Source organism: Mytilinidion resinicola, assembly GCF_010093595.1.
Source record: "Mytilinidion resinicola strain CBS 304.34 unplaced genomic scaffold BDZ99scaffold_5, whole genome shotgun sequence".
In the NCBI taxonomy this organism is placed as follows: domain Eukaryota; kingdom Fungi; phylum Ascomycota; class Dothideomycetes; order Mytilinidiales; family Mytilinidiaceae; genus Mytilinidion; species Mytilinidion resinicola.
The window spans coordinates 1,076,007-1,097,196 of record NW_022985441.1 but is presented as its reverse complement, the minus strand read 5'-3'; the positions used below and the strand labels follow the sequence as shown (position 1 = coordinate 1,097,196).

Below are 21,190 nucleotides of genomic sequence, written 5' to 3'. Positions count from 1 at the left end.
CTATCAGGTGAAGAAGCAGCCGATCGTGCACAACCTGTACAGGAAGGGGCAGCAGAGGAGGCAGCAGAGCCACCGGCCGAGCGGCCACAGCGAGCAAAACCTAGGTGCAGCATGTGCGAATCAACAGAACACAATGCACGTACGTGCCCTAGGCGGCAGGCAGCTAGCTAGTATGTAGCTGCATCAAATATATTTGTTCGTGGTGGAGTAATTCGGAATATTTGGCCTCGGTAGCGTGGTTGGGTGGGCCACTAGCTTGTGCGGGCCACTAACTTGTGGATTACGTTATCTGGCCAGGGCCTGACTTAACGGTCCCTGGAATCCTACTCCGTAGGTAGCAAGCTACCACAATACATAATAGACCCACCTAACGCGAAGGCTACAGCAGATATTGGGATGGAGAGAAGGTCTGGCGACGAACTCGCAACGCAGCATTGCTACTGGGTGGTTGCGCTGCTGCATCTTGTCCCTGTGGACGTTTGGAGAGGATCAGAAGATGACAGTATATCTGACGGCCGCAACCGGATCTGGACTCATAAACAGAACAATGAATCCTACAAAAACTTGCTTTTCCTTTGTTCCTACTCGCTCGAGACCTCTCCCACAATGATTTGATGACTCAATAGCTAGGAGGTAGTTTGTTCGAGGCAAATTACCTTCGTGATTCCTCCTAGACTCTTACACCGATCGTATCAGCGCCTCCCACTCTCCCGTGCTGGTCCTCGACGTTTCATGCCTTATTATAGAGCCAAACATGAGGACAGCACTGCTCTTGGAGGGGAATAAGAGAGAAGAAAACGCTCTCAAGAGATCGTACGCGGAAGCAGACGAGAGCACGGTCATGCTGGACTGTAATATTTCCTCTATCAGCCCGTCTTGCCTATTTTTGTTGATGTCTTCCAGGGGAACTCCGTGACGCAGTGCTAGACCACACCCACAGCAGCATCGAGCATGGATACGCCAGTGGACAAGTAACGGTTGAAGCTGAATTCGGGCAACGACGGTATCTGCAGTCTAAGAAGAAGGTCCCGGGGGTTCGTAAGTTCGCTTTCGATGCGAGGGCGTATGAGATACCGATCGGTAGGGAGAAGCTCTTTCTGCTGTGATATGTTTGCAGTGGTGGCTGACTGAAGTTAGGTTCCAAAATCGAATGGGAGCACTTCCCACTCGGCGCGGTCGCTGCTCGTGGATCCCGTTGGGCTTGGTGGCTCAGGCTCCTCTTCGTCTTGGTCATCTTCGTCGCCGGTATAGGAATTGGGACGCTGCACGGCGACTACGTCAAGCTATACGCTCTCAAACTGCCTCTGCCATCGCCACCGGAACTCAGTGCTGGCCAACAACGTGTGCCATTCAACAGATGTGGTTACTCAGCGAGGAGCTTCTCCTTCCTATATCCAGATCTCTATTTCTTCGACAAAGACTCTCCCGTCGGAAAGTTAGATGCAAAGGGTCTTAAGAAGTGGAAGCGGGATCTCAAGGTGATTTGGCATCCGGACAAGACTGCCGTCACCGGCTTCCCACAATACATGCACCATAGTTTCTCTTTGACGATTGACAAAAAGTTCAAAGAATTGGAGGAGACTTTGAAGCAGGGTGAACGTGAGGGGCACTGGCACACACCTAAGACGTCGTCTGACAGAAGGGAAGGGGCACGGTATCACAAGGCAAAGAGGGGAGGGATTCATGAAGACCCCAGAGACCTCAAAGACGACGCCGATTATTTGAGAAATATGTGGAGATTTTTGTAGTAGGAAATGCATGTGTCCACCGCGTCGTCATCCATTGAGGCTTTGCTAGACGTCGAAGGCAAATCATGGCAGGATAAGTTTCAGGGCTTGGTGTTGAGGGATTAGAATTGCTTGGCATGGTAATCGCATGAAGTGATATGTGGTTGATACTGACGTGGGCCATGGAATAAAAGTACCGACCGTTCAGCCACAACGGCTAGAACTCTGCCGTGCCCGCTTCAGAAACCTGCCGTGCTGCAAACAAACCCGTTGTGATGCATGCTGAGCGGTGGCCAAGATGCCGTGTCGGGATCCGCCTGCAGACAAGCGGCACCAGAGTGATTGTTCTATCCATGCACGTGCCATGGTTTAGAAGAAGCAAGCGGCCAAGCGACGCGAAACAAAGCATTTGGCGCTGGCAAATATGGTGGCGCAGTGAATCAGAAGAGCATCTGGGCGGCGGCAAACAAAACATCGAATCACCAGGCCCGGATGGTCGCACAGTCACACTGCTGGCCCCGGGGTGGGTCTTGGAATCGGAGCCATGGGGGTGGACGAGCTCGTACGTCAGCGGCGGGCGTGGAAACATTCCTGTGGTTTCAGCCGCGCTGTTCCCCCGGCGGAGGCCAGAATGCATTCTGATCGCAGTGCCCAAGTTGCAGGAGCCGAAGGAGTCGGCATGCCGCGAGCAGCACGTCGGTCCGAAGTCGATCCCCCTTGCTGCCGTGCAATTGCGGCCACGCAGATTCGCCTCGCATACTCAGGAACGAGGAGCGCCTCGGCAACCTGGCGGAGGCCATGCCCATTTTGGCTCATTTCAACGACCTCCGGCACGGTGCCTCTCGGGGCAGCAGCGAGGGTGTGCACTGCGCGGCGGCGGGCATGTTGCTGAGGAGTGCCGAGCGGCCTGCCTCCTTGATAGGCAGACTTGCCTCTGCCCAGTGACACGCGGCGGGCTCTCTGTCGCTGCAGACGAGAGTTGCACACCTCACCGCCCGCGCGGCAGCATCGCGGCGAGGGGACCGGAGGTGATGCTGGACATGTATGATGGTCTTCCGGGCCGAGAGCCTGGCACGCTCTTGGAGCTGGCTTGGAGTCTTGTCGCGGCGAGCAGCGCAGCGGATCGGGCGCGTGGCGACCAGAAGGGTTAAATAGCTGCGGGAGCCGTGGACGCCTTGCTGAGGCCGCCCAGACGGGTCGGTGCGCGGCGGGCTCTGTGGTTTTTAGCATCGGGGCAGTGCAAAAGCTTGGCGCCACACTCTTGAGACCGATCGCCCTCCTAGATGGCCGCGGCCCTGGTGCCGATTGTCCACCACGGCCTGCTGTCCTGCTGTCCTGCGGTTTCGTCTTCTTCTTCTCCTTCTCGAGATCATTAATTGTCGTCCTGGCTGCCGTCGCCACCTCCCGCGTCCTGCTCGTCGTCTGTCCCTACGCAACCAGTCCTGCCCTAGCCGTTCTCGGCCATTGCTCTATACACAGCCTCATCCAAGCCGCATCTAGCCCACGACTCCACGCCATTGACCCAGCAAACCAAGCCCGGGAAGCCCGCTGTCCGCCGCTCTCCAGCTCGAATGTCCTGTCGCCGATAATCTAGATCACGTTGGCAGCTCTCCACATTCACCGAGGTATGCCTGACCCGCACTCTTCCACCACTCCTGCGAGTACATACCTCTGCTCCGCCCTTGAAAAATCTCTGGGCGACTATCGTGGCGGAGCTGCAAACATACCCTCCCGGTCTTCTCGGTCTTCTTGGAATGTCTTGGGACAGCGGATTGCTAACGTTGTTTGCCTCGTAGCTGCTTCATCGAGCGCTGGATGCTCCTTTCCCCGGTTTCTTAACCTCAACCTGCGAAACAGTACCACGGCCAAACCACCTGCACAGCCTCCCACTTCGCCTCCTTTGCCTTATTATTCGATTCACATCCCCATGTCCAGCTGTCCATAGCTCATCAGCCGTGGCGCTTCACTTACCGCATCTTTCACTCAGGCATTCGCTTTGGGCAAACCGGAGCCTGTAATCTTCAGCCTTCTCCCACAAGCTTAGGCTCCCATACGTGTCGCCCACCATGACGGATAAAGACACAGAGACGCCTCACTCGCCTTCTCCTGCTCCCGGACGAAGGCAACGGGCCCCTACCATCACGATAGACACATCTGCTGTAAGCACTACCAAACCCGATATGGGAAGCGCATTTCTCCTGGAAGACCTCCTGGATGGCCAACCGTCACAACAGAGCACACACGACGCAGAGCTCTCCTCTCCTAAACAACAGCACGCCCCTGCGGGTGAATTACGAGCGGCCAACTCGTTTGAGAGTCGAGAAAGCAGACCGACATCACCGCACAACGTCTCATCGCCAACATCGCAATGGGGAAACCCGCACAACTTCCTATCCGTCCCTGGAGCGAGATCGCGTGGCAACTCGCTGGACTCAACAACGGAAGTGGGCGAGTCTTCTACCGCAGGTGCTTCCTATGTCCCTTCGTCTCAGGGGGAGACGCTAAAAGGAGATGGAGGGAGTGGCCAAATAATCGACGACGAGCACGCCCTGCAACCTGATCCTGGGACGGAGGATGACTTTGTAGTGAACGACAACAAGTTTGCCTTTTCTCCTGGACAGATGTCGAAACTCTACAATCCGAAGAGTCTAGGGGCATTTCACGCATTGGGCGGATTAGTGGGACTCGAGAAGGGCCTACGAACGAACAGGAACACTGGCTTAAGTGTCGATGAGCAAGGTTTGGACGGCTATGTATCTTTTGAAGACGCGACCACCCAAAAATTCTCCGACTCCCCAACCAAAGGCGCGCTGGACAAGGACTTAAGACGGAGCGATACCAGTGCCACCACCAAGTCGGTCAAGAAGGAATCCTCTTTCACGGATCGCAAGCGAGTTTTCAGTGACAACCGATTACCCGAACGGAAAGCGAAGAACATTCTGCAACTTGCTTGGATAGCGTACAACGACAAAGTACTCATTCTACTTACAATTGCTGCCGTAATTTCGTTAGCTCTAGGTCTATACGAAACGTTTGGTCAGAGTCATAAAGACGGGGAAGCGCCGGTTGAGTGGGTTGAAGGCGTCGCTATCATGGTTGCCGTTGTCATTGTTGTCGTTGTTGGAGCAGGAAACGATTGGCAGAAAGAGCGTCAATTCGTCAAGTTGAACAGGAAGAAGGAAGACCGGTTCATCAAGGTCGTTCGATCCGGGAAGACTCAAGAAATATCGGTCCATGAAGTTCTTGTGGGAGACGTCGTTCTTCTCGAGCCTGGCGACATGGTTCCTGTTGACGGCATCTTCATCGAAGGCCATGGCATCAAATGTGACGAGTCATCAGCTACCGGCGAATCAGACCTTCTCAGAAAAACACCCGCAGACGAAGTTTTTCAAGCCGTGGATAACAACCAGCCTGCTAAGAAAATGGACCCATTTATTCTTTCCGGCTCGAAGGTATCCGAGGGCGTGGGCCGTTTCATCGTTACGGCTACTGGTGTCCATTCGACCTATGGAAAGACTATGATGTCACTGCGAGAAGAGAACGAGGTAACACCACTGCAGGCAAAGCTCAACACCATGGCCGAATACATCGCTAAGCTTGGTGGCGCTGCAGCGCTTCTACTCTTCGTGGTTCTCTTCATCGAGTTCCTTGTAGATCTCCGGCATAACAGTGATGGTGCCGCTCAGAAAGGCCAGAATTTCCTCAACATACTAATTGTGTCTATCACTGTTGTCGTTGTCGCAGTTCCGGAAGGTCTTCCTCTTGCTGTCACCTTGGCTTTGGCTTTTGCGACCACTCGAATGTTGAAGGACCATAATCTCGTTCGTGTTTTACGATCATGCGAGACCATGGGAAATGCCACTACTATCTGCTCAGACAAAACTGGAACTCTCACCCAGAACAAGATGACCGTTGTCTCCGGGACAGTGGGAACTGCTCTGCGCTTCGGCGATAAAAAAACGAAAGTAGCGTCTACAGGCCCTCCGTTGGACGATGGCACCAAAGGCAAACAGACAGCGGACTCTCCAATCTACAACTCCGATGATGTTACGCCAAAAGAGTTCGTTTCACACCTTGATTCGGACGTCAAAACTCTACTCGAGCAATCCATTGCTATTAACTCAACCGCATTCGAGGGACAAGAAGATGGACGGGATGCTTTTATTGGATCCAAAACCGAAACAGCACTCCTCAACTTCGCGCGCCAGCACCTCGGCATGGGCCCGGTCAGCACTGTGCGCTCCAACGTAGAAATTGCTCAGCTCATTCCTTTCGACTCTGCGCGGAAATGCATGGGTGTGGTCATCAAGCTGGACAACGGCAGATACAGACTTCTTGTCAAGGGCGCTTCTGAGATTCTTCTCGACAAATGTGAGAGAATTATCTCAGATGCGACAAAGGAAGTTTCGGACATGCCCATTTCAGTGGACAACCGAGAAACTCTCGAGCAGCTCATATCGACCTACGCCACCCGATCATTGCGCACCATTGCCTTGCTCTACCGTGACTTTGAGCAATGGCCACCGAAGGAGGCTCGTAGGGTGGAAGACGACCCGACCCAAGCAAACTTTGACGATGTGTTGAAGAATATGGTCTTTCTCGGAGTAGTTGGCATTCAGGATCCACTCCGTGATGGCGTCAGTGAAGCCGTCAAAGATTGTCAACATGCCGGCGTTTTCGTGCGCATGGTCACAGGAGACAACGTCATGACAGCGAAGGCCATTGCCGAGAACTGTGGTATTCTAGTCCCTGGTGGCGTCGTCATGGAAGGTCCTGTGTTCAGGAAACTGTCCAAGAAAGACATGGACGCGATCATCCCCAAGCTCTGTGTCCTTGCTCGATCCAGTCCCGATGACAAACGCAAACTAGTCAAGCGTTTGAAAGAGTTAGGGGAAACTGTCGCTGTCACTGGAGATGGAACCAACGACGCACCTGCTTTGAAGACGGCCGATGTCGGCTTTTCCATGGGTATCGCCGGTACTGAAGTCGCTAAAGAGGCTTCCGCCATCATACTTATGGACGACAACTTCTCATCCATCGTTAAGGCCCTCCTGTGGGGCCGTGCCGTGAACGATGCTGTCAAGAAGTTCCTGCAGTTCCAAATCACCGTCAACATCACTGCTGTCTTGCTCACATTCGTTTCGGCCGTCGCCTCTTCTAGCCAAACATCTGTTCTGACCGCGGTACAGCTTCTTTGGGTCAATCTGATCATGGACACCTTTGCAGCATTGGCACTTGCAACAGATCCTCCAACACGAAGTCTATTGGACAATAAGCCGAGCCCGAAGTCTGCTCCTTTGATTTCCTTGACTATGTGGAAGATGATCATTGGCCAGGCCATCTACCAGTTGGTCGTCACATTCGTCCTTCACTTTGCAGGTACCAGAATCCTATCCTATGGGTCGCCAGAAGAGAAGAAAAGAATGAACACGATCGTCTTCAACACATTCGTGTGGATGCAAATCTTCAACCAGCTCAACAGTCGACGACTTGACAACCGTTTCAATATTTTTGAGGGAATGAGCCGCAACTATTTCTTCGTCGGCATCAACTGCATTATGATCGGCGGCCAAATATTAATCATCTTTAAAGGTGGACAAGCAATATCAGTCGTACCGCTGAACGGAGCCCAATGGGGCTACTCTATTGTATTGGGGTTCCTCTCACTACCTGTTGGCGTCATCATTCGACTTATTCCGGACGATCTTATTCGCAAGTGCATCCCGGCCTTCCTTAGACGAAAGCCTACCCCTCAAGTCGTCGTTTCGGATGAAGAATATCAGTGGAACCAAGGACTTCTCGAAATTCGTGAGGAGCTCGCTTTCATCAAGAAGGTGCGCGGAGGACGTCTAAGCAGTCTCAAGTTCAAGGTTCAGCATCCACGAGAAGTCTTCTCGAGATCGAGATCCAGCCACTCACTTCCTGGAACCCCAAATAACGGGAATGACAATAGCGAGGCTACGTCCTCTGCTCCCCCAACCCCCGACTCTCGCATGGAATCTCGTGGCCGACGTCGAGGGCGATCAAGGTCCAATTCCGCCTTTGGACCGGCGACCGTTATGGCTGGTATTGTTGCTGGTAGTATAGCTGGTTGGTCACCAATTGATCGGGCTCATGGCGAGGGCGATTCGATCAAATTCTCACGAGAGCGAAGTAGATCCGAGCTCGAACAGGATGGCATCGATGTTCATCCCGACACGAAGACTACAGACCCTGTTCTCGTCGACAATCAGACGTATGATACAGCCCCGAGTCAAAGCAAGGATACCACACCCTCATTTAGCATCGGTCCGTTCGCCGGTGATCCAAAGCTGAATGACAAACCTTGAGTTACTGGGTCCTGAACAAACAATCGCCTAACACAAATCGCACATAACCTCGAGTCGGCTTGAGAATCTCCAGGCACTTTGCTGGCTCGACACCAGCGCACACTAATACCCACTTGCGACCACGATCGCGGCCAGTACATTTCTTAATAGTCCAACCTGGTGTACAGACAAAATCTCAGGCGCTTTCTGGCTTTTTGCATTGAACCGGCGAAGAGGAGTTTACACACCGCACAACCGGCAGTGCTCACGGCGGGGTCTTTTTTTGGTTTATTCGTTCACTTGTATAACTTTACTTTTGAAACTGCTTCTTTTGTTGACAAACGAGGGCGCCAAGGGCGCGTCCAGGCGAATGATCGTTGGCGATCTGGCATACTTGTTGTCCTTTCCCTTGTTGTCCTTTCCCTTGTTGTTTGGCGGCTGATGGGCGTGGTACCGTGGAGTGCGAATGAAATCTCCACACGCGCATAGGCCCGAAAAAGTGCATTGTTGGCTGCGCTGGCTCTTTGGAGACCCCAATGGGTGCATTTCGGCTCGTTCGTTAGGGACATTGAGTAATATGAGATCGCGCGAGGACTGGCACTCAATTTTGAAGCTGTGGTTCTGGCTTGAAGTGACGCTGTGATAGTGATACTCCCACGTGACTCGTTAGAATAGGGTGAGGTGCAAACAGTACAAACTCAGGAGCGGGAAACATCCGACCAAGATCCGGAAACGCCGAAAAGCGCGCGACGACGTCCTCCCATTCCACCTCTGCACCAGCCCCCGTTTTGAAATTCTCGGGCGTAACACCCACGATCCGTGATGAGCCATCAATCTCCAGTTCCGGACGACGAGTTCCGGCAGTTGTTGCGGCAGCGCTTCCGACGACAGAGGAATCGCACTAGCTGCTATCCTTGCCGAACGAGAAAGGTCAAATGTGATAGAGAGCAGCCTTGCGCGAACTGTGCTGCAAGAGGCTATCCTGAGCTATGTACACTCACTCCGCGGTCCGGTCAGAGTACAAGGGGCACTCCCGCTGTTGCCCAGTCAGTTCTCAGTTTTGACACGCCCGCTTCAGAAAAGCAGAGGATTGACGAAGTCGACCAATCTTCACTGAGCGTTAGCACTGTCGATAACAGTCCTATAGCTAGCCACAGCCGCAACTCGAATAGTCATGTTGAATCAAATCTAGAAATATCGCAGTCTGCGCACCACGAATATCCCCAGACCGGTGAGCTGGGTAATCACCAGACAGAAAGACATTCACAAGCCCCGTTCTTGGGCCCAAATTCCATGCTTGCCTTTATTCAAGAGCAATCAACCTTGGGTCCCAATTCTGGTACCAACGTATCCGAAGGAAGCTTTCGGGATGCAATGATGCCAATCTTGGGATTGCAAGAGACTGGCGCAACCTATCCGTTCCTGCCCCCAAGTATGGACTTCATCCCAGACCAAGCACTGCCAGAAGATCGCGAGGTCGTCAGGTAAGAACAAAGGCCTCTTACTTATGGTGGTCTGGTCCGTGGACTGTCAGCATCTTGCAGCCCTAAAACTCGTCATTGCCGGACTGACGACTTGTCAGACTCTTTGAAATTTATCGAAGTCAAGTACATTCATACACACCGATCATCAGCGACATCGAAGAGCTTGAAGTTAAAATTTGTACATATCTTGAAGAGCGCCGCTGTCGCAAACGGAAGCAGCAACAACCGGCACATGACCGGCACATGATGTGGTTCGGGCTTGTCTTTGCCGTACTTGCTTCTGCCTGTCAATTCTCTGAGGCGACATATGCGACGCGTCAGCAGAGAAGTCAAGCCTACGGTTCGTCCACAGTTTGAATCTAATTTCAAGCCTTTGCTAACCTGTTTGCCCCAGTTCGTGTCTCATTTCAAGCTCTTCGCTTAGCCAACCTTCTTCTACGACCTTCCACCACTTGCGTTGAAGCCCTTCTAATCCTTGGAAATGTTCTGCAAAATAACATGCAGCCAGAGGCTGCGTGGATGTTGCTAGGTATGACTGTACGCATGGCGCAAAGCTTAGGTCTGCATCAGTACAAAAGCCATCACTCCCTTCACTCAGGTATCAACAGCGCCAATCAAAAGCTATGGTCAGTCCCATGTAATCGTTGCAATTCCACCTATTGACAGTCTGCAGGCTCGCAGCTGTGTGGCATGATACTCTACTTTCTCTTTGCTTTGACCGCCCTTCGATGACAGCGCAAATTATTCTCGATGCCCCATCGACCGTCGCCGTTTCATACGCTGAGTCTATGTACAAGCTGTGCGATGTAACTTTGCGAGGCATCAACTCTCAAAATTCACAAATCCTAGATTTCAATACTGTATTGTCATCCGTTGCACGAGTGGAAAGCCTTCAACATCAGATCCCCGGATACCTCAGGTCAGTATCGCAGTGCTTCAACTTCAAACAGCGCTGCGAACATTCGGCGTTCCGGCTGCATACTACGTTCCTAATCGCATGGCTTTGTCGTCCGGCTCTTCGTACCGGGGCAGCTACTGAAATCAATGCACACATCCAGCCAGAAGTCGCAGAGAAGTGTAAGCAGAACTTAATTGAAAGCGTGCGAGCATTTTTGCAGCTACACTCCTTGAGCATTGTAGCATTACGATCATGGGCCATGCTCCACAACGGTCTGAGTTCGGCCTTGTTATTGGCGCTCATTGGAGCAAATCGCTGCTATCCAGAGGTGGATCAGCTGCACGACGAGGTTCTAGAAATGTTCACCACGGATTCATCGGAGAGGAATGGTGAATCCGAGGGTAGCCTTAGATTGTCCAAGTCTCACGCTCGTGCAATCTCCGTGCTCGAAAGCTTACGCAAGTCAAGGCTTGCTAGTGAGCGACCTGCGTCTAGAATGGTCGTATCGAGCGCATCGACAGAGCCTAGAAATGGCACTGAGGATATGAATTTGTGAGGAGCTCGTCGTTGCATAAATTGGGTTTATTCGCTGACTATCAAAGCTCTCCGGTCGATGCTACTACACAGGCTCTAGCTTCTTTGAATGATTTAGACGCCTCAATGGACTGGTCTGAAATGTCGCCATTGGAGCTTTTTGACACTATACTGTGGGTTATTAGCTTCTTCGTGCCTCGGACTTTCAGACAAATAATAGCACTAACTTGTCTCAGGTCGGATGGCCACCAATGGCCAAACGACGAATTTTACGCACTATAAGCCGTAAGATTGGATGTGATGAGTTGGGATTCATCGAGCCAAGACGCACCCCCTTTTGCCTTGGCTTTTGACTTGCTATTGCAACTCAAACGCAGGGCTTTGGGGTTGAAACTTGATCTTGCAAGCGTCTGTAAGTTAATTATGGCGAATAGCCCAAATACGACGAATCCATTTGGGCTGGTAAAAGTAGCCAAAGACTTGATACATAGCACCTACCACTACTTTTTCCACTTAAACCCTTCCCATCGCTCAAAGTCCCCCGTATCCAACTGAAACATATCCAGCATCCTCCCAACACTTTGATCCTCCATCTCCCCTATATCCCTCGGTCTCGTATACCAAGCCGGGACGGGAGGAAAGATAACCGCACCGCTCCTCGTCAAACTCAACATATTTTCCAAATGAATATCGCTCAGGGGCGTCTCTCTCACCGCGAGTACCAACTTCCGCCGCTCCTTCAACATCACATCCGCCGCGCGCGAAATCAAATCATCCGAATACCCCATCCTGATCGACGCAAGCGTCTTCATGCTGCAAGGCACAACGATCATGCCGTCTGCGCGAAACGAGCCGCTTGAGATCGGCGCCGACTGCTCCCGCACGCCGTAGCAGTGGTCCGCGAGCGAGCGGATGTCGAGGGGCTGGAAGTCGGTTTCGTATTTGATCGTCGCTTCGGCCCACTTGCTCATCACTAGATGCGTTTCGACCGATAACCGCCGCAGGGCTTTGAGCAGTTTGATGCCGAGGATGGCGCCGGTTGCGCCGGTCATGGCTACCACGATCTTCTTCTTGGGTGGGGTTCGTGCGGCGGGCGGGAGATTTTGGGTGGCGTCTTGGGAGCTTGATGCGTATGTGCGGCAAGTTGTCTGGAAAAATGAAGTTTGGGATGGGCCTTTAGTCATTGGAATATTAGGTAGCGTAAAAAGAGACCGGATTCTACGAGGGGAGGACATGATTTTAGCGAAGTGGAGAATGTGAAATTTGGAGATGGTTGAGTGTGAGCGGAAGATCAGGAGGTTGAAGATACTTATTCAGAGCATTCGTATAATTGTTTTCGGCGTAGCTAAGGGGTTGGGTGTGGCAACATTCAGAGAAGTCTCTCTCGGCCGAGAGCTGTGGAGTCTTCCTGACAGTGGTGGGCTCAGGTCAAGGCATGTCCGATTTGAATCCGAGGGGTCCGAAATGGCCGAAGTTCGAATGCAGATCTCTAGCAGTATCATCCTCGCATATATAGTTCTCTCCTGGCTGTCAACTGAGCAGACTTCTACATTGTATCTCTTACCTACTGTTCAGGCATGTCATTACTTACGAGAACAGTACCAAAACAACTCCAAGCTATGTCAGGAGTAAGAACCTATCATTCGTCCCGAATGCCACAGGACCTTCCACATATGAATTTCCGATCCTTCGTCGAAGCTCTCAAAGATGATGGCGATCTCGTAGAAATCAACAAGGAGATCAACCCATACCTCGAAGCCGGCGCCATTATCCGCAAAGTGTGCGAGACAGACGACAAAGCACCTCTATTCAACAACCTCAAAGGAGCGAAGAACGGACTGTTCCGGATCCTCGGCGCTCCCGGGTCGCTACGGAGAGACAAATCGCAGAAGTACGGCCGCCTCGCTCGGCACCTTGCGCTAGAGCCTACGTCCAGCATGAAGCAAATAATGGACAAGATGCTGTCGGCGAAAGGCGTAGCACCAATCCCGCCCAACATCGTGCAGACCGGAAGCTGCAAGGAGAATATCTTGAGGGAAGGAGAGTTTGACCTTACGACAATGCCGGTCCCGAAGTTGCATCAGGCTGATGGTGGAGCAAAGGATCGGGGCAAGTACATCCAGACCTACGGAATGCATGTGGTGCAGTCCCCAGACGGCAAGTGGACCAATTGGTCGATTGCAAGGGCCATGGTCGACGACAAGAATCATCTGGTTGGTCTGGTCATGAGTCCCCAGCATATATGGCAGATTCAGCAGATGTGGAAGAAGGAGGGGAAAGACGTGCCTTGGTCCCTGGCGCTTGGGGTCCCTCCGGCGGCAATCATGGCGGCGAGCATGCCACTTCCCGATGGGTGCACAGAAGCTGGATATGTTGGCGCCATGACTGGACAGGCATTGGACGTTGTGAAGTGCGAGACGAATGATCTCTATGTCCCCGCGAACTCGGAGATTGTTCTTGAGGGCACTTTGTCCATTAGTGAGACAGGCCCAGAGGGTCCATTCGGGGAAATGCATGGATATGTCTTCCCTGCCGACACCCATCCATGGCCGAGATATGAAGTCAACACTATCACGCACCGTAACGATGCTATATTGCCGGTTTCATGCTGTGGTCGCCTAACCGACGAAACGGTGAGTTGATCCATCTGAGTCTTTGTTTGTTAATATTGACAACGTGACCACAGCACACCTTGATTGGTTCCCTAGCAGCAGCAGAAATTCGACAGGTTCTCCAAGATGCCGGCCTCCCTATCAAAGAAACTTTCGCACCATTCGAGTCCCAGGTTACATGGGTAGCAATCCAAGTAGACACCGAAAAGCTCCGGGCGATGAAGACCAACTCGGCAGACTTCTGCAAAAAGATCGGCGATCTCGTTTTCAGCCACAAAGTCGGCTACACAATTCACCGTCTCGTCGTTGTCGGCGACGACATTGATGTGTACGACTTTAAAGATGTGATGTGGGCGTTTACTACCCGCTGCAGACCGAAAGATGACGAGTACTTTTACTCCGATTGTCTTGGATTTGCTCTTATACCATACATGAGTCACGGGGCCTTTGCTCCGGCAAAGGGCGGGAAGGTTGTGAGTGACGCGCTTCTACCAGTTGAATACACCACAGGACAGAATTGGGAAGCGGCCGACTATAGGAACTCCTATCCGAGAGAGCTGCAGAAGAAAGTAGACGACGATTGGGAAAATATGGGGTTCAGGAACAGTTCGTAGAAGTAAAGTTTTAAGATGAGGAAATAATACAGAATGAAAGGTGATGCGGAAATCAAGCGCTGGATTGATAGATATTGGGATGTCCTAAAAAAGAAACATTTCGTCATACACAGCGTAGGACAATGTCTGAGTTAACGTCGTGCTCAGGGCTGCTCATCCTCGGCTCTGGTTAAGGCAGCGCTTACTACGATCTTGAAACAGAGACGACACTGGGGTCGCTGCTCAAGGAGTGAGTTTAGAGGTAGATTCAATTATTGTAAACAAAATTGGCGTCACTCTAGGTTACTGTGTCTTGACATAGATATCCGCACACGTTCCTGCCACCGCTTGTGGTGCCTAATGTTATTTTCAGAGTTCTGAATATCTGGTAAGCTTGTGGAGCCACCACAAGCAATGGCAGAGTGTACACAGATCGGAACTGTGATCCGTCTCCTTGGATTTCTGAAAATACCGTGAAGCTCCACAAGTGGTGGTAGAGAAGTGCGCGTATACCTATGACCACGTACTGTAGCAGTCCCCAAGCCTGAGTGGGCAGGGAAAGCCTATTCCGGCTCCCTCGGGGCCTAGAGAGAGTTCATCAAGGAACAACTACCGTCTTGACAGAATCCATTCGCGCTGATCTGATAGCCTCCTCAAGATCGGAAAGCGGAAATCGATGCGTAATCAAATCCGCAAACCCCAAACGACTCCCATGTTCCGTTGCAATCTGCACTGTCTTCAAGTAATGCTCCGGCTCGATACCTACACTCCCAATAATCTGCAGATTATAATTAACAATCCGCACCGCATCAACCGGATACACGGCCTTTCCAGAATACAATCCCGCAATCAGATACTTCCCGTTCATCCCTAGCAAATCGAGCCCCTCTGGGAACGCCTCGGGCACCCCTGCAGCCTCAACTACTACACTTGCCATGCGCCCTTTCGTAAGTACCTTCACTCGCTCACGTCTCTCTTCGACTGACGTTGACCTCACCGACAATGTCTCCGTAGCCCCAAGCTTTCGCGCCGCATCAAGCCGCTCCTTCGAACCCCCAGTCACTATGATCGTCTTCGCACCAGCCAGGCTCGCGAGAACCGTCATTGCGAGCCCGACGGGGCCGGAGCCTTGGATCACGACGTCGGACCCTACGCTCTGGCCTAGCTTTGCAAACCCTCGCAGCGCTGTCGGCATCGCGCACCCGAAGGCAATTACAGACTCCAAACTCGTGGTATCTGGAATCCGATAGTAGATATTGCGTGCGCCGAGCGTCGCGAATTCGCGGTATGTAGCCGCGTTTGGTGTCCCCGCTGGAGCGGGCCAGTTGATGTCTTTGCAGAACATCGGCGTCGATAGCTCGCACGCTTCGCAGTCTCCGCATGGTGTGGCAGGAAGCCAGGAGATGCGGTCGCCGACTGCAAGGGGGGTGCCGGCGCGGTCGCTGGTGATGTTTGAGCCGAGGGCTTCAACCACGCCGACGCCTTCGTGGCCGAAGCAGATGGGTTGCGATGGCGCGGGGTAGTCGCCGGAGAGGCGGTGGGCATCGCTGCCACAGACGCCTGCTATCGAGACGCGGACGACGACTTGATCTGCTGAGGGGTCGGGGCTTGGTTCGGTCCGGATCTCTAGGGGTTTGCTGGGAGCGGTAAAGACGACGACCTTGCCTGTACGCATGTTTGCTGTTTCAGAAAGGTGTGGCGGGGAAATTTGCGAGAGCGGGTGAGGAGGTGAGGTTACTTAATGAAACACGGCAACGGGACATAAGATCGTAATATGAAGCTAGGAAATAGAAGGCAGTTTTGTTACCGGAAAGGCAAATGATTGAATGGCTAATTTATTGGTGGCCCGGAAGTAGACCGAAGAACTCCGGAGGGAGCTCGTGACTGTACATCTTACATTGGAACAAATATTGTGTAAACAAACTTTGCGTGAGGTATCTATCGCCATTGCGTGGTCTCCGGAGCTTCTCGATGGCGAAATCTACTGTTGACGGACGCAGTAAAGATACTTGACCTAGCCGCGACACGTTGAGCCTATGCACAAGCTCCCGTGCTCATCATCCACTGTAGTCCAGGTAACTATAGGGATTGCGAGAAATACGAGAGGAGAGAGGGCCCGTTGTACAGCTGCTATATTGATGGATGGGTGAGAAAAGTGGACTCGTTACCTAGTACTAAATTTTTGCGATTGGGTCCCGTGATAGGGCATAGAATATGATGGTCACGTGCCAGCCACTCAATTTTAAATCGCGTGTCATCCGACGTTTGCTTAGGGGATATTTACTAGAAAATTCTCGCCTCCTTCCATCAATTCACAGGACCTACTCGGTTCCTTCGAATATCCTCCCTGGCGCAATTGGCTAGCGCGTCCGACTGTTAATGATTATCATCATGAACATAAATCGGGAGGTTGGTGGTTCGAGCCCACCGGGGGGAGTTCTTTTTGTTCTTTTTGATTATTTTTACTCTCCATGCTCGGGAGAGGTCAGACGGGAGAGAGATGGGCAATATGTGAATAGTTTTTTTAATTTTTGGTCTTGGCACTCCCGATCACTCAAAGCAACCTTCCCTCCGAAACGACGCGCCCTCCACCACTTCACACACGCGCAAAATGTCCACCTCAACGAACAATCGCCCCGCCGCCAACGCACCCACAAACGGCGCGGGCGAAAAATCCTACTTCGAGCAACAGCGCGAGATGCTGATGGGCGAGGTCGCAATGGTGGGTGTCCCCATCCAAACCCCTCTACATCCCTCCAAGCTCGACAAGCTCGCGACTCCAATGAAGACAATTCTGATGTGTGTATGTTTGTGGCAGAGCCTCGACCACGTCCTCCACAACATCAACAAGCTCAATCGGAGCTTGGAAGAGATTATTGGGGTGAGTGGAGCCAACTCTAGACGGTCTGCGTCGCGGGTAGGATTACTGGCTAATATAGTGCGGATGGCTGTAGGTTGGCAACGAGTTCCAGCCCGTCGAAGCGTTGTGGTCGCATTTTGAGAACGTGATGGCGAAGGATACTGACGCTGGGGCGGAGGGGAATGAGGAGGATGGAGAGGAGGGGGAGGGGGAGACGGTTGTGAAGGAAGACGGGAATAAGGCTTGAGGAACGTGTAATTTTGGGGAGGCTGCGTGATGGCGTTTGGAGATTAAGATACCCTGGTGGCGTAAGGATAGATTTGCAGGTGGGTGCTTTGAGTAATTATGCTTCTGGTCATTCGAAAGGAGAAGTTGACCCCAGCTAAGCTAGGCGATCACACGCAGAGTCACGATGCATTCGGCCGGAGTGTATATTCGAACATCGTTGCAGTAAAGTCATGACGCCATGCCCTACGAATACAAAAGGAACGGCAGCACGTCGAGCGCTTCCCTCTCCTCGACTGGAGAAACAGCGCACCGTCTCCCCCTTTTGTGCACGAGTTCCCCTAGAACGCCCATAAGTATGTATGGTTTCCAATGACGCCATCCCTGGCTATTATGCAGAAAACAGAAACCGGAAACATGACCCCTCCTCGATCGCTCACCCTAGCATTGTGCATCGTGAAATGGAATCGTCAATAGTGGACAACGAAAAAAAGAAGGCCAGAAAGATCTAGCAGAATCAGAGCATTTTGCAACTCCGCGACTTCTTGGACTTCTTAGCTGCCACGTAGGCGGGTGTTCCAGCGACCGGCGCAGGCTTGTATTCGTCACCCACTGCCATTGTCACCGCTTGGTCGAAGATTTCCTCGACGCCATTCTGCTCTTTGCTGCTGCACTCCATGTAGAGGGCGCCCATCTTCTGGGCTACCGCCCTGCCTTGTTGAGGTGTCACCGGAGTAAGCCCTTGGGCCTTGAGGAGATCGATGCAGTGTTTCTTGTGTCGCAGGTCGGATTTGAGGCCGAGGAGCATGAGCGGAGTCGACGGGCAGAAGTGGAGAACCTCGGGATACCACTATCGCTGTTGTTAGCCTGTCGTCCTCATTCCTGTTTGTGTTTTGTCTTACCTTGTCCAAGACATTCTCGAGCGAGTTCGGGCAGTCAATCGCGAAGCAGACGAACAGGATGTCGGTTTCCGGGTAGGAAAGCGGTCGTAGACGGTCATACTCTTCCTGGCCAGCAGTGTCCCACAGCGCGAGCTCGACCATCTTCCCCGTCGGCGGGTGCGGTGTGTGGGTAATGTAGTTCTCGAAGACGGTAGGAACGTATTTCTGTAGAACGATTAGCTTTGCCAGCAACAATCAATTCGCTCTTCATACCTCTGGGAAGTTGCCAGAGCTGTAGCTGATCAGCAGACACGTCTTGCCGCAGCCTCCGTCGCCCACCACCACAAGCTTCTTCGAGTACGCGGGAGGCTCGGTGATGTTTGTGCCAGAGGTGCCGTAGGACTCGCGTCCGGTGGAGGATGTGTTGACGGAGCTGACAGTGCCATTGCTGGTCCGCTCGCTCGGTAGCCTCACTGGCGTGCGCTGTGCAGACTGGTCGGGGGTCCGGGCAGACGGCTTGCGGCGAAGGTAGTCGAGGTCAGACATGGTCGAGGGTGGTCGAGTCGGCGGGCAGCTGCACAAAGAGATATCGCGGGATTCCAATTCGGGGAGCGGTTGAGATGCAATCAATGTGCGTGTATCAATATGCACAGCGAAATAGAAGGGGTGAATGTGGGAAGCGATGGGGTGAGAGGTGTGCAGAGCGGGTGCGGGAGTCGTGATGGAGACATGTTTCTGGTGTTGTTGCCAGTTGCTAGAGCGACGAATCCCTGCGCCCATTTGCTTCACGTCAGAGCGGACCCCGCCGAGGCACCGCCAGAAAGTGACCAGCGTGCCAGGCCTGCCAGGCCACTCCCGCACCACTTACAAGTACGTCCCTAGCCGCGCGCGCCCCCAGAACTACCTACCCATGCGATGCGCCCTGTCTGAGCATCGCGAGACGAGAGCCTCCTGCCGCAGCTCTGACCGAGTCCCCGACGATGCGCATCTCCCCTGACCGCTGCGACACCCGCGAAAGAACCACCACGAGCGGATGCGTCTATGTGCGCACCACGAGATGGGCCCGTCCAGGGCGCAGGAGAGCCGACGGTGCTGCCACCCGCCGACTTGAAGAGCCAGCGCCCTGATGCTGGCATGCGACACCACGACCATTGTGCGTCGAGTCCCTGGGTTTATATGAACATGTTCGCAGCGGCTGACCACTACTCAACCAGATGCCCTCCGACTCCCTGAATGGCGCAACAAGCTGCGCAAGTATCTGATTCCCATTGTGCGCTGGGAGACGCCCTATCTGGCTTTCATGCAGGACAAGATGCGGACGCCCGCCCTCGATTCCTACTTCGCCTTCACCGCCAATCTGGGAACCCACACCTTCTTTATGGTTATGCTCCCGATTCTGTTCTGGTGTGGATACACGAGCATGGGAAGAGCAATGGTGCATGTGTTGGCCGCCGGCGTCTTCTGGAGTGGCTTCGTCAAAGATATGCTGTGTCTCCCGCGGCCTCTCTCCCCTCCCCTTCAGAGGATCACCATGTCCGGCTCTGCAGCCCTCGAATATGGATTTCCCTCGACGCACTCAACCAACGCCGTTTCTGTGGCTGTCTACGCTATACAAATGCTGCAGTCCACCCCCGAAACGCACTACCCAACTCTTTATCTAGCATTGCAGGTGCTCTTCTACTTTTATGCCATATCCATTATCTTCGGCAGGCTCTACTGCGGCATGCACGGCTTCTTCGACGTTATTCTCGGAAGTCTTCTCGGCGCCGGACTTTCTGTTATTCAAATTCTCTACGGAGACGCCTTTGACAATTGGATATGTCAAGGCTCCTACACACACCCTTTGATTGCCACACTAATCATCCTTGTCCTGGTTCGCATTCATCCGGAGCCTGCCGATGACTGCCCCTGTTTCGACGACAGCGTTGCGTTTGCTGGGACCGCAATTGGAGTCCAGGTGGGGGCTTGGCACTTTGCAAGCACCGGTCTCGCATGGGATTATCCAATACCCTCTACTGTTCCCTTCGATCTTGAGAACATCGGGCTTGTGAAAGCCACCATCCGCATTTGTGTAGGCGTTGTGGTCATCTTTGCTTGGCGAGGTATTATGAAACCTGCGATGTTGAAGATTCTACCGCCGATTTTCAGAGTACTCGAGGACGCGCGTCTAAGTCTTCCAAGGGCTTTCTTCTTGACAGCCTCGTAAGCGTCTAATTCTATTCTGGTTGCCTTTCTGACAATAACGATTACAGTCAGTATACTAGCGTGCCAAAACTACACGGAGACGACAACGTGATCCCGTCAGCATCCGACATTCCACGACTTCTAACAAATCTTCGTCACCCACGGCAACGATCAGTCTCCGTGGGCCCTCAGTCAGCAGCGGACGCTTATGAAACGCTGGCTTACCGCAATAAACGACGAAGAGAGAGCCTCACATCAGACGCCGAAAAATCGCCCATTAGTATAACCGGAAGTATTCCTGAAGGCTACGGGATTTCGACAAACTCAAAGCATCCACCCAACGTACGCACAAATGTGCCGCTAGGGGCGGATCTACTCCCGACGCCAATATCTTCGCGCGTCCACTCATATGAGCAAATGATGGGTAGTGGAGAGGTGATCGCGTCGCCGGGCACCCCACCATACGGCGAAGCTAGTTATGAATACGTCGATAAGACAGCAGGGGTCGACGGCTCAGACGATGAGAAGGAAGATCGTGAGATATTCCTGAAGCTTGAACGGCCTCGAGTGAGATACGATGTCGAAGTGATTACGAAGCTCATTGTATATACGGGTAAGTCACAATCGCGGTTGACCTTGTCCTATTACTAACGTGTATCACAACAGGTATCGCATGGTTAGCTGTGGAAGGGAACCCTATCCTTTTTGAGATATTTGGTCTAGGGATGACCGTTTAGTGCTTGAACGCTGCTGTGGATGTTGGCGCAGCAATTTACGTGTTAATCGTAAACGTAAACACGACGTTGGCGTTTGGACCGTTGGGTTTTCGTCCACAGGAAGATGAGCATCTAGAGATGAAAATGAGTAGTAATGATAGATGCTAG

The 21,190-nt window shown here is 52.7% G+C and overlaps 10 protein-coding genes and 1 non-coding gene across 11 annotated transcripts; 7 read left to right on the top strand and 4 right to left on the bottom strand.

The window, feature by feature from the left end:
- Window positions 1–466: 466 nt before the first annotated feature.
- Window positions 467–1,875, top strand: BDZ99DRAFT_251010 (uncharacterized protein). The gene is made up of 3 exons (XM_033713680.1): window positions 467–851; window positions 904–1,080; window positions 1,138–1,875. The coding sequence occupies exons 1-3, from the start codon at window positions 755–757 to the stop codon at window positions 1,746–1,748; spliced, it is 885 nt and encodes a 294-aa protein (XP_033580136.1). The 5' UTR covers window positions 467–754; the 3' UTR covers window positions 1,749–1,875.
- A 419-nt stretch (window positions 1,876–2,294) lies between these two features.
- Window positions 2,295–2,957, bottom strand: BDZ99DRAFT_517456 (uncharacterized protein; the record flags this gene model as incomplete). Its single annotated transcript, XM_033725179.1, has 1 exon — window positions 2,295–2,957. One exon carries the CDS (start codon window positions 2,955–2,957, stop codon window positions 2,295–2,297), a length of 663 nt encoding a protein of 220 aa, XP_033580135.1.
- Window positions 2,958–3,643: 686 nt separating this feature from the next.
- Window positions 3,644–8,194, top strand: BDZ99DRAFT_250973 (calcium transporting P-type ATPase-like protein). Its single transcript, XM_033713677.1, has 2 exons — window positions 3,644–3,886; window positions 3,962–8,194. The coding sequence occupies exons 1-2, from the start codon at window positions 3,794–3,796 to the stop codon at window positions 8,054–8,056; spliced, it is 4,188 nt and encodes a 1,395-aa protein (XP_033580134.1). The 5' UTR covers window positions 3,644–3,793; the 3' UTR covers window positions 8,057–8,194.
- Window positions 8,195–8,685: 491 nt separating this feature from the next.
- BDZ99DRAFT_250993 (uncharacterized protein) lies at window positions 8,686–11,342 on the top strand. Its single transcript, XM_033713678.1, has 6 exons — window positions 8,686–9,519; window positions 9,618–9,859; window positions 9,914–10,145; window positions 10,193–10,969; window positions 11,020–11,124; window positions 11,188–11,342. Exons 1-6 carry the CDS (start codon window positions 8,858–8,860, stop codon window positions 11,231–11,233), a joined length of 2,064 nt encoding a protein of 687 aa, XP_033580133.1. The 5' UTR covers window positions 8,686–8,857; the 3' UTR covers window positions 11,234–11,342.
- BDZ99DRAFT_250994 (3-polyprenyl-4-hydroxybenzoate decarboxylase) lies at window positions 11,343–12,568 on the bottom strand. The gene has a single exon (XM_033713679.1). The coding sequence runs from the start codon at window positions 12,184–12,186 to the stop codon at window positions 11,452–11,454; it is 735 nt and encodes a 244-aa protein (XP_033580132.1). The 5' UTR covers window positions 12,187–12,568; the 3' UTR covers window positions 11,343–11,451.
- A 35-nt stretch (window positions 12,569–12,603) lies between these two features.
- BDZ99DRAFT_568410 (UbiD family decarboxylase) lies at window positions 12,604–14,177 on the top strand (the record flags this gene model as incomplete). The annotated part of the gene is made up of 2 exons (XM_033727784.1): window positions 12,604–13,584; window positions 13,638–14,177. 2 exons carry the CDS (start codon window positions 12,604–12,606, stop codon window positions 14,175–14,177), a joined length of 1,521 nt encoding a protein of 506 aa, XP_033580131.1.
- Window positions 14,178–14,466: 289 nt separating this feature from the next.
- On the bottom strand, window positions 14,467–15,943 carry BDZ99DRAFT_250967 (GroES-like protein). Its single transcript, XM_033713676.1, has one exon. It carries the CDS (start codon window positions 15,829–15,831, stop codon window positions 14,755–14,757), a length of 1,077 nt encoding a protein of 358 aa, XP_033580130.1. The 5' UTR covers window positions 15,832–15,943; the 3' UTR covers window positions 14,467–14,754.
- Window positions 15,944–16,497: 554 nt separating this feature from the next.
- On the top strand, window positions 16,498–16,593 carry BDZ99DRAFT_t31. The gene has a single exon. It is a non-coding gene; the product is annotated as a tRNA-Asn (tRNA).
- Window positions 16,594–16,762: 169 nt separating this feature from the next.
- On the top strand, window positions 16,763–17,208 carry BDZ99DRAFT_460459 (uncharacterized protein). The gene is made up of 3 exons (XM_033719390.1): window positions 16,763–16,878; window positions 16,975–17,037; window positions 17,096–17,208. The coding sequence occupies exons 1-3, from the start codon at window positions 16,768–16,770 to the stop codon at window positions 17,108–17,110; spliced, it is 189 nt and encodes a 62-aa protein (XP_033580129.1). The 5' UTR covers window positions 16,763–16,767; the 3' UTR covers window positions 17,111–17,208.
- Window positions 17,209–17,411: 203 nt separating this feature from the next.
- On the bottom strand, window positions 17,412–18,807 carry BDZ99DRAFT_460456 (ras-domain-containing protein). The gene is made up of 3 exons (XM_033719389.1): window positions 18,396–18,807; window positions 18,144–18,347; window positions 17,412–18,091 (listed from the first exon to the last, which is right to left on the bottom strand). The coding sequence occupies exons 1-3, from the start codon at window positions 18,666–18,668 to the stop codon at window positions 17,759–17,761; spliced, it is 810 nt and encodes a 269-aa protein (XP_033580128.1). The 5' UTR covers window positions 18,669–18,807; the 3' UTR covers window positions 17,412–17,758.
- Window positions 18,808–18,991: 184 nt separating this feature from the next.
- BDZ99DRAFT_411687 (PAP2-domain-containing protein) lies at window positions 18,992–21,119 on the top strand. Its single transcript, XM_033716627.1, has 4 exons — window positions 18,992–19,275; window positions 19,337–20,324; window positions 20,375–20,919; window positions 20,973–21,119. Exons 1-4 carry the CDS (start codon window positions 19,164–19,166, stop codon window positions 21,041–21,043), a joined length of 1,716 nt encoding a protein of 571 aa, XP_033580127.1. The 5' UTR covers window positions 18,992–19,163; the 3' UTR covers window positions 21,044–21,119.
- The last annotated feature ends 71 nt before the right edge of the window (window positions 21,120–21,190 follow it).

Coding starts and splice junctions, on each gene's coding strand:
- BDZ99DRAFT_460459 (XM_033719390.1), top strand. CDS start 16,768: ATGTCCACCTCAACGAACAATCGCCCCGCCGCCAACGCACCCACAAAC. Junction 16,879..16,974: donor TGATGGGCGAGGTCGCAATG/GTGGGTGTCCCC, acceptor TGTTTGTGGCAG/AGCCTCGACCACGTCCTCCA.
- BDZ99DRAFT_250967 (XM_033713676.1), bottom strand. CDS start 15,831: ATGCGTACAGGCAAGGTCGTCGTCTTTACCGCTCCCAGCAAACCCCTA.
- BDZ99DRAFT_460456 (XM_033719389.1), bottom strand. CDS start 18,668: ATGTCTGACCTCGACTACCTTCGCCGCAAGCCGTCTGCCCGGACCCCC. Junction 18,348..18,395: donor GCTCTGGCAACTTCCCAGAG/GTATGAAGAGCG, acceptor ATCGTTCTACAG/AAATACGTTCCTACCGTCTT. Junction 18,092..18,143: donor TCGAGAATGTCTTGGACAAG/GTAAGACAAAAC, acceptor CAACAGCGATAG/TGGTATCCCGAGGTTCTCCA.
- BDZ99DRAFT_250973 (XM_033713677.1), top strand. CDS start 3,794: ATGACGGATAAAGACACAGAGACGCCTCACTCGCCTTCTCCTGCTCCC. Junction 3,887..3,961: donor TCACGATAGACACATCTGCT/GTAAGCACTACC, acceptor CCGTCACAACAG/AGCACACACGACGCAGAGCT.
- BDZ99DRAFT_250994 (XM_033713679.1), bottom strand. CDS start 12,186: ATGTCCTCCCCTCGTAGAATCCGGTCTCTTTTTACGCTACCTAATATT.
- BDZ99DRAFT_411687 (XM_033716627.1), top strand. CDS start 19,164: ATGTGCGCACCACGAGATGGGCCCGTCCAGGGCGCAGGAGAGCCGACG. Junction 19,276..19,336: donor CATGCGACACCACGACCATT/GTGCGTCGAGTC, acceptor CTACTCAACCAG/ATGCCCTCCGACTCCCTGAA. Junction 20,920..20,972: donor GAAGCTCATTGTATATACGG/GTAAGTCACAAT, acceptor GTATCACAACAG/GTATCGCATGGTTAGCTGTG.
- BDZ99DRAFT_250993 (XM_033713678.1), top strand. CDS start 8,858: ATGAGCCATCAATCTCCAGTTCCGGACGACGAGTTCCGGCAGTTGTTG. Junction 9,860..9,913: donor GCAGAGAAGTCAAGCCTACG/GTTCGTCCACAG, acceptor TGTTTGCCCCAG/TTCGTGTCTCATTTCAAGCT. Junction 10,146..10,192: donor AGCGCCAATCAAAAGCTATG/GTCAGTCCCATG, acceptor GACAGTCTGCAG/GCTCGCAGCTGTGTGGCATG.
- BDZ99DRAFT_251010 (XM_033713680.1), top strand. CDS start 755: ATGAGGACAGCACTGCTCTTGGAGGGGAATAAGAGAGAAGAAAACGCT. Junction 852..903: donor GAGCACGGTCATGCTGGACT/GTAATATTTCCT, acceptor GATGTCTTCCAG/GGGAACTCCGTGACGCAGTG. Junction 1,081..1,137: donor GGCGTATGAGATACCGATCG/GTAGGGAGAAGC, acceptor GACTGAAGTTAG/GTTCCAAAATCGAATGGGAG.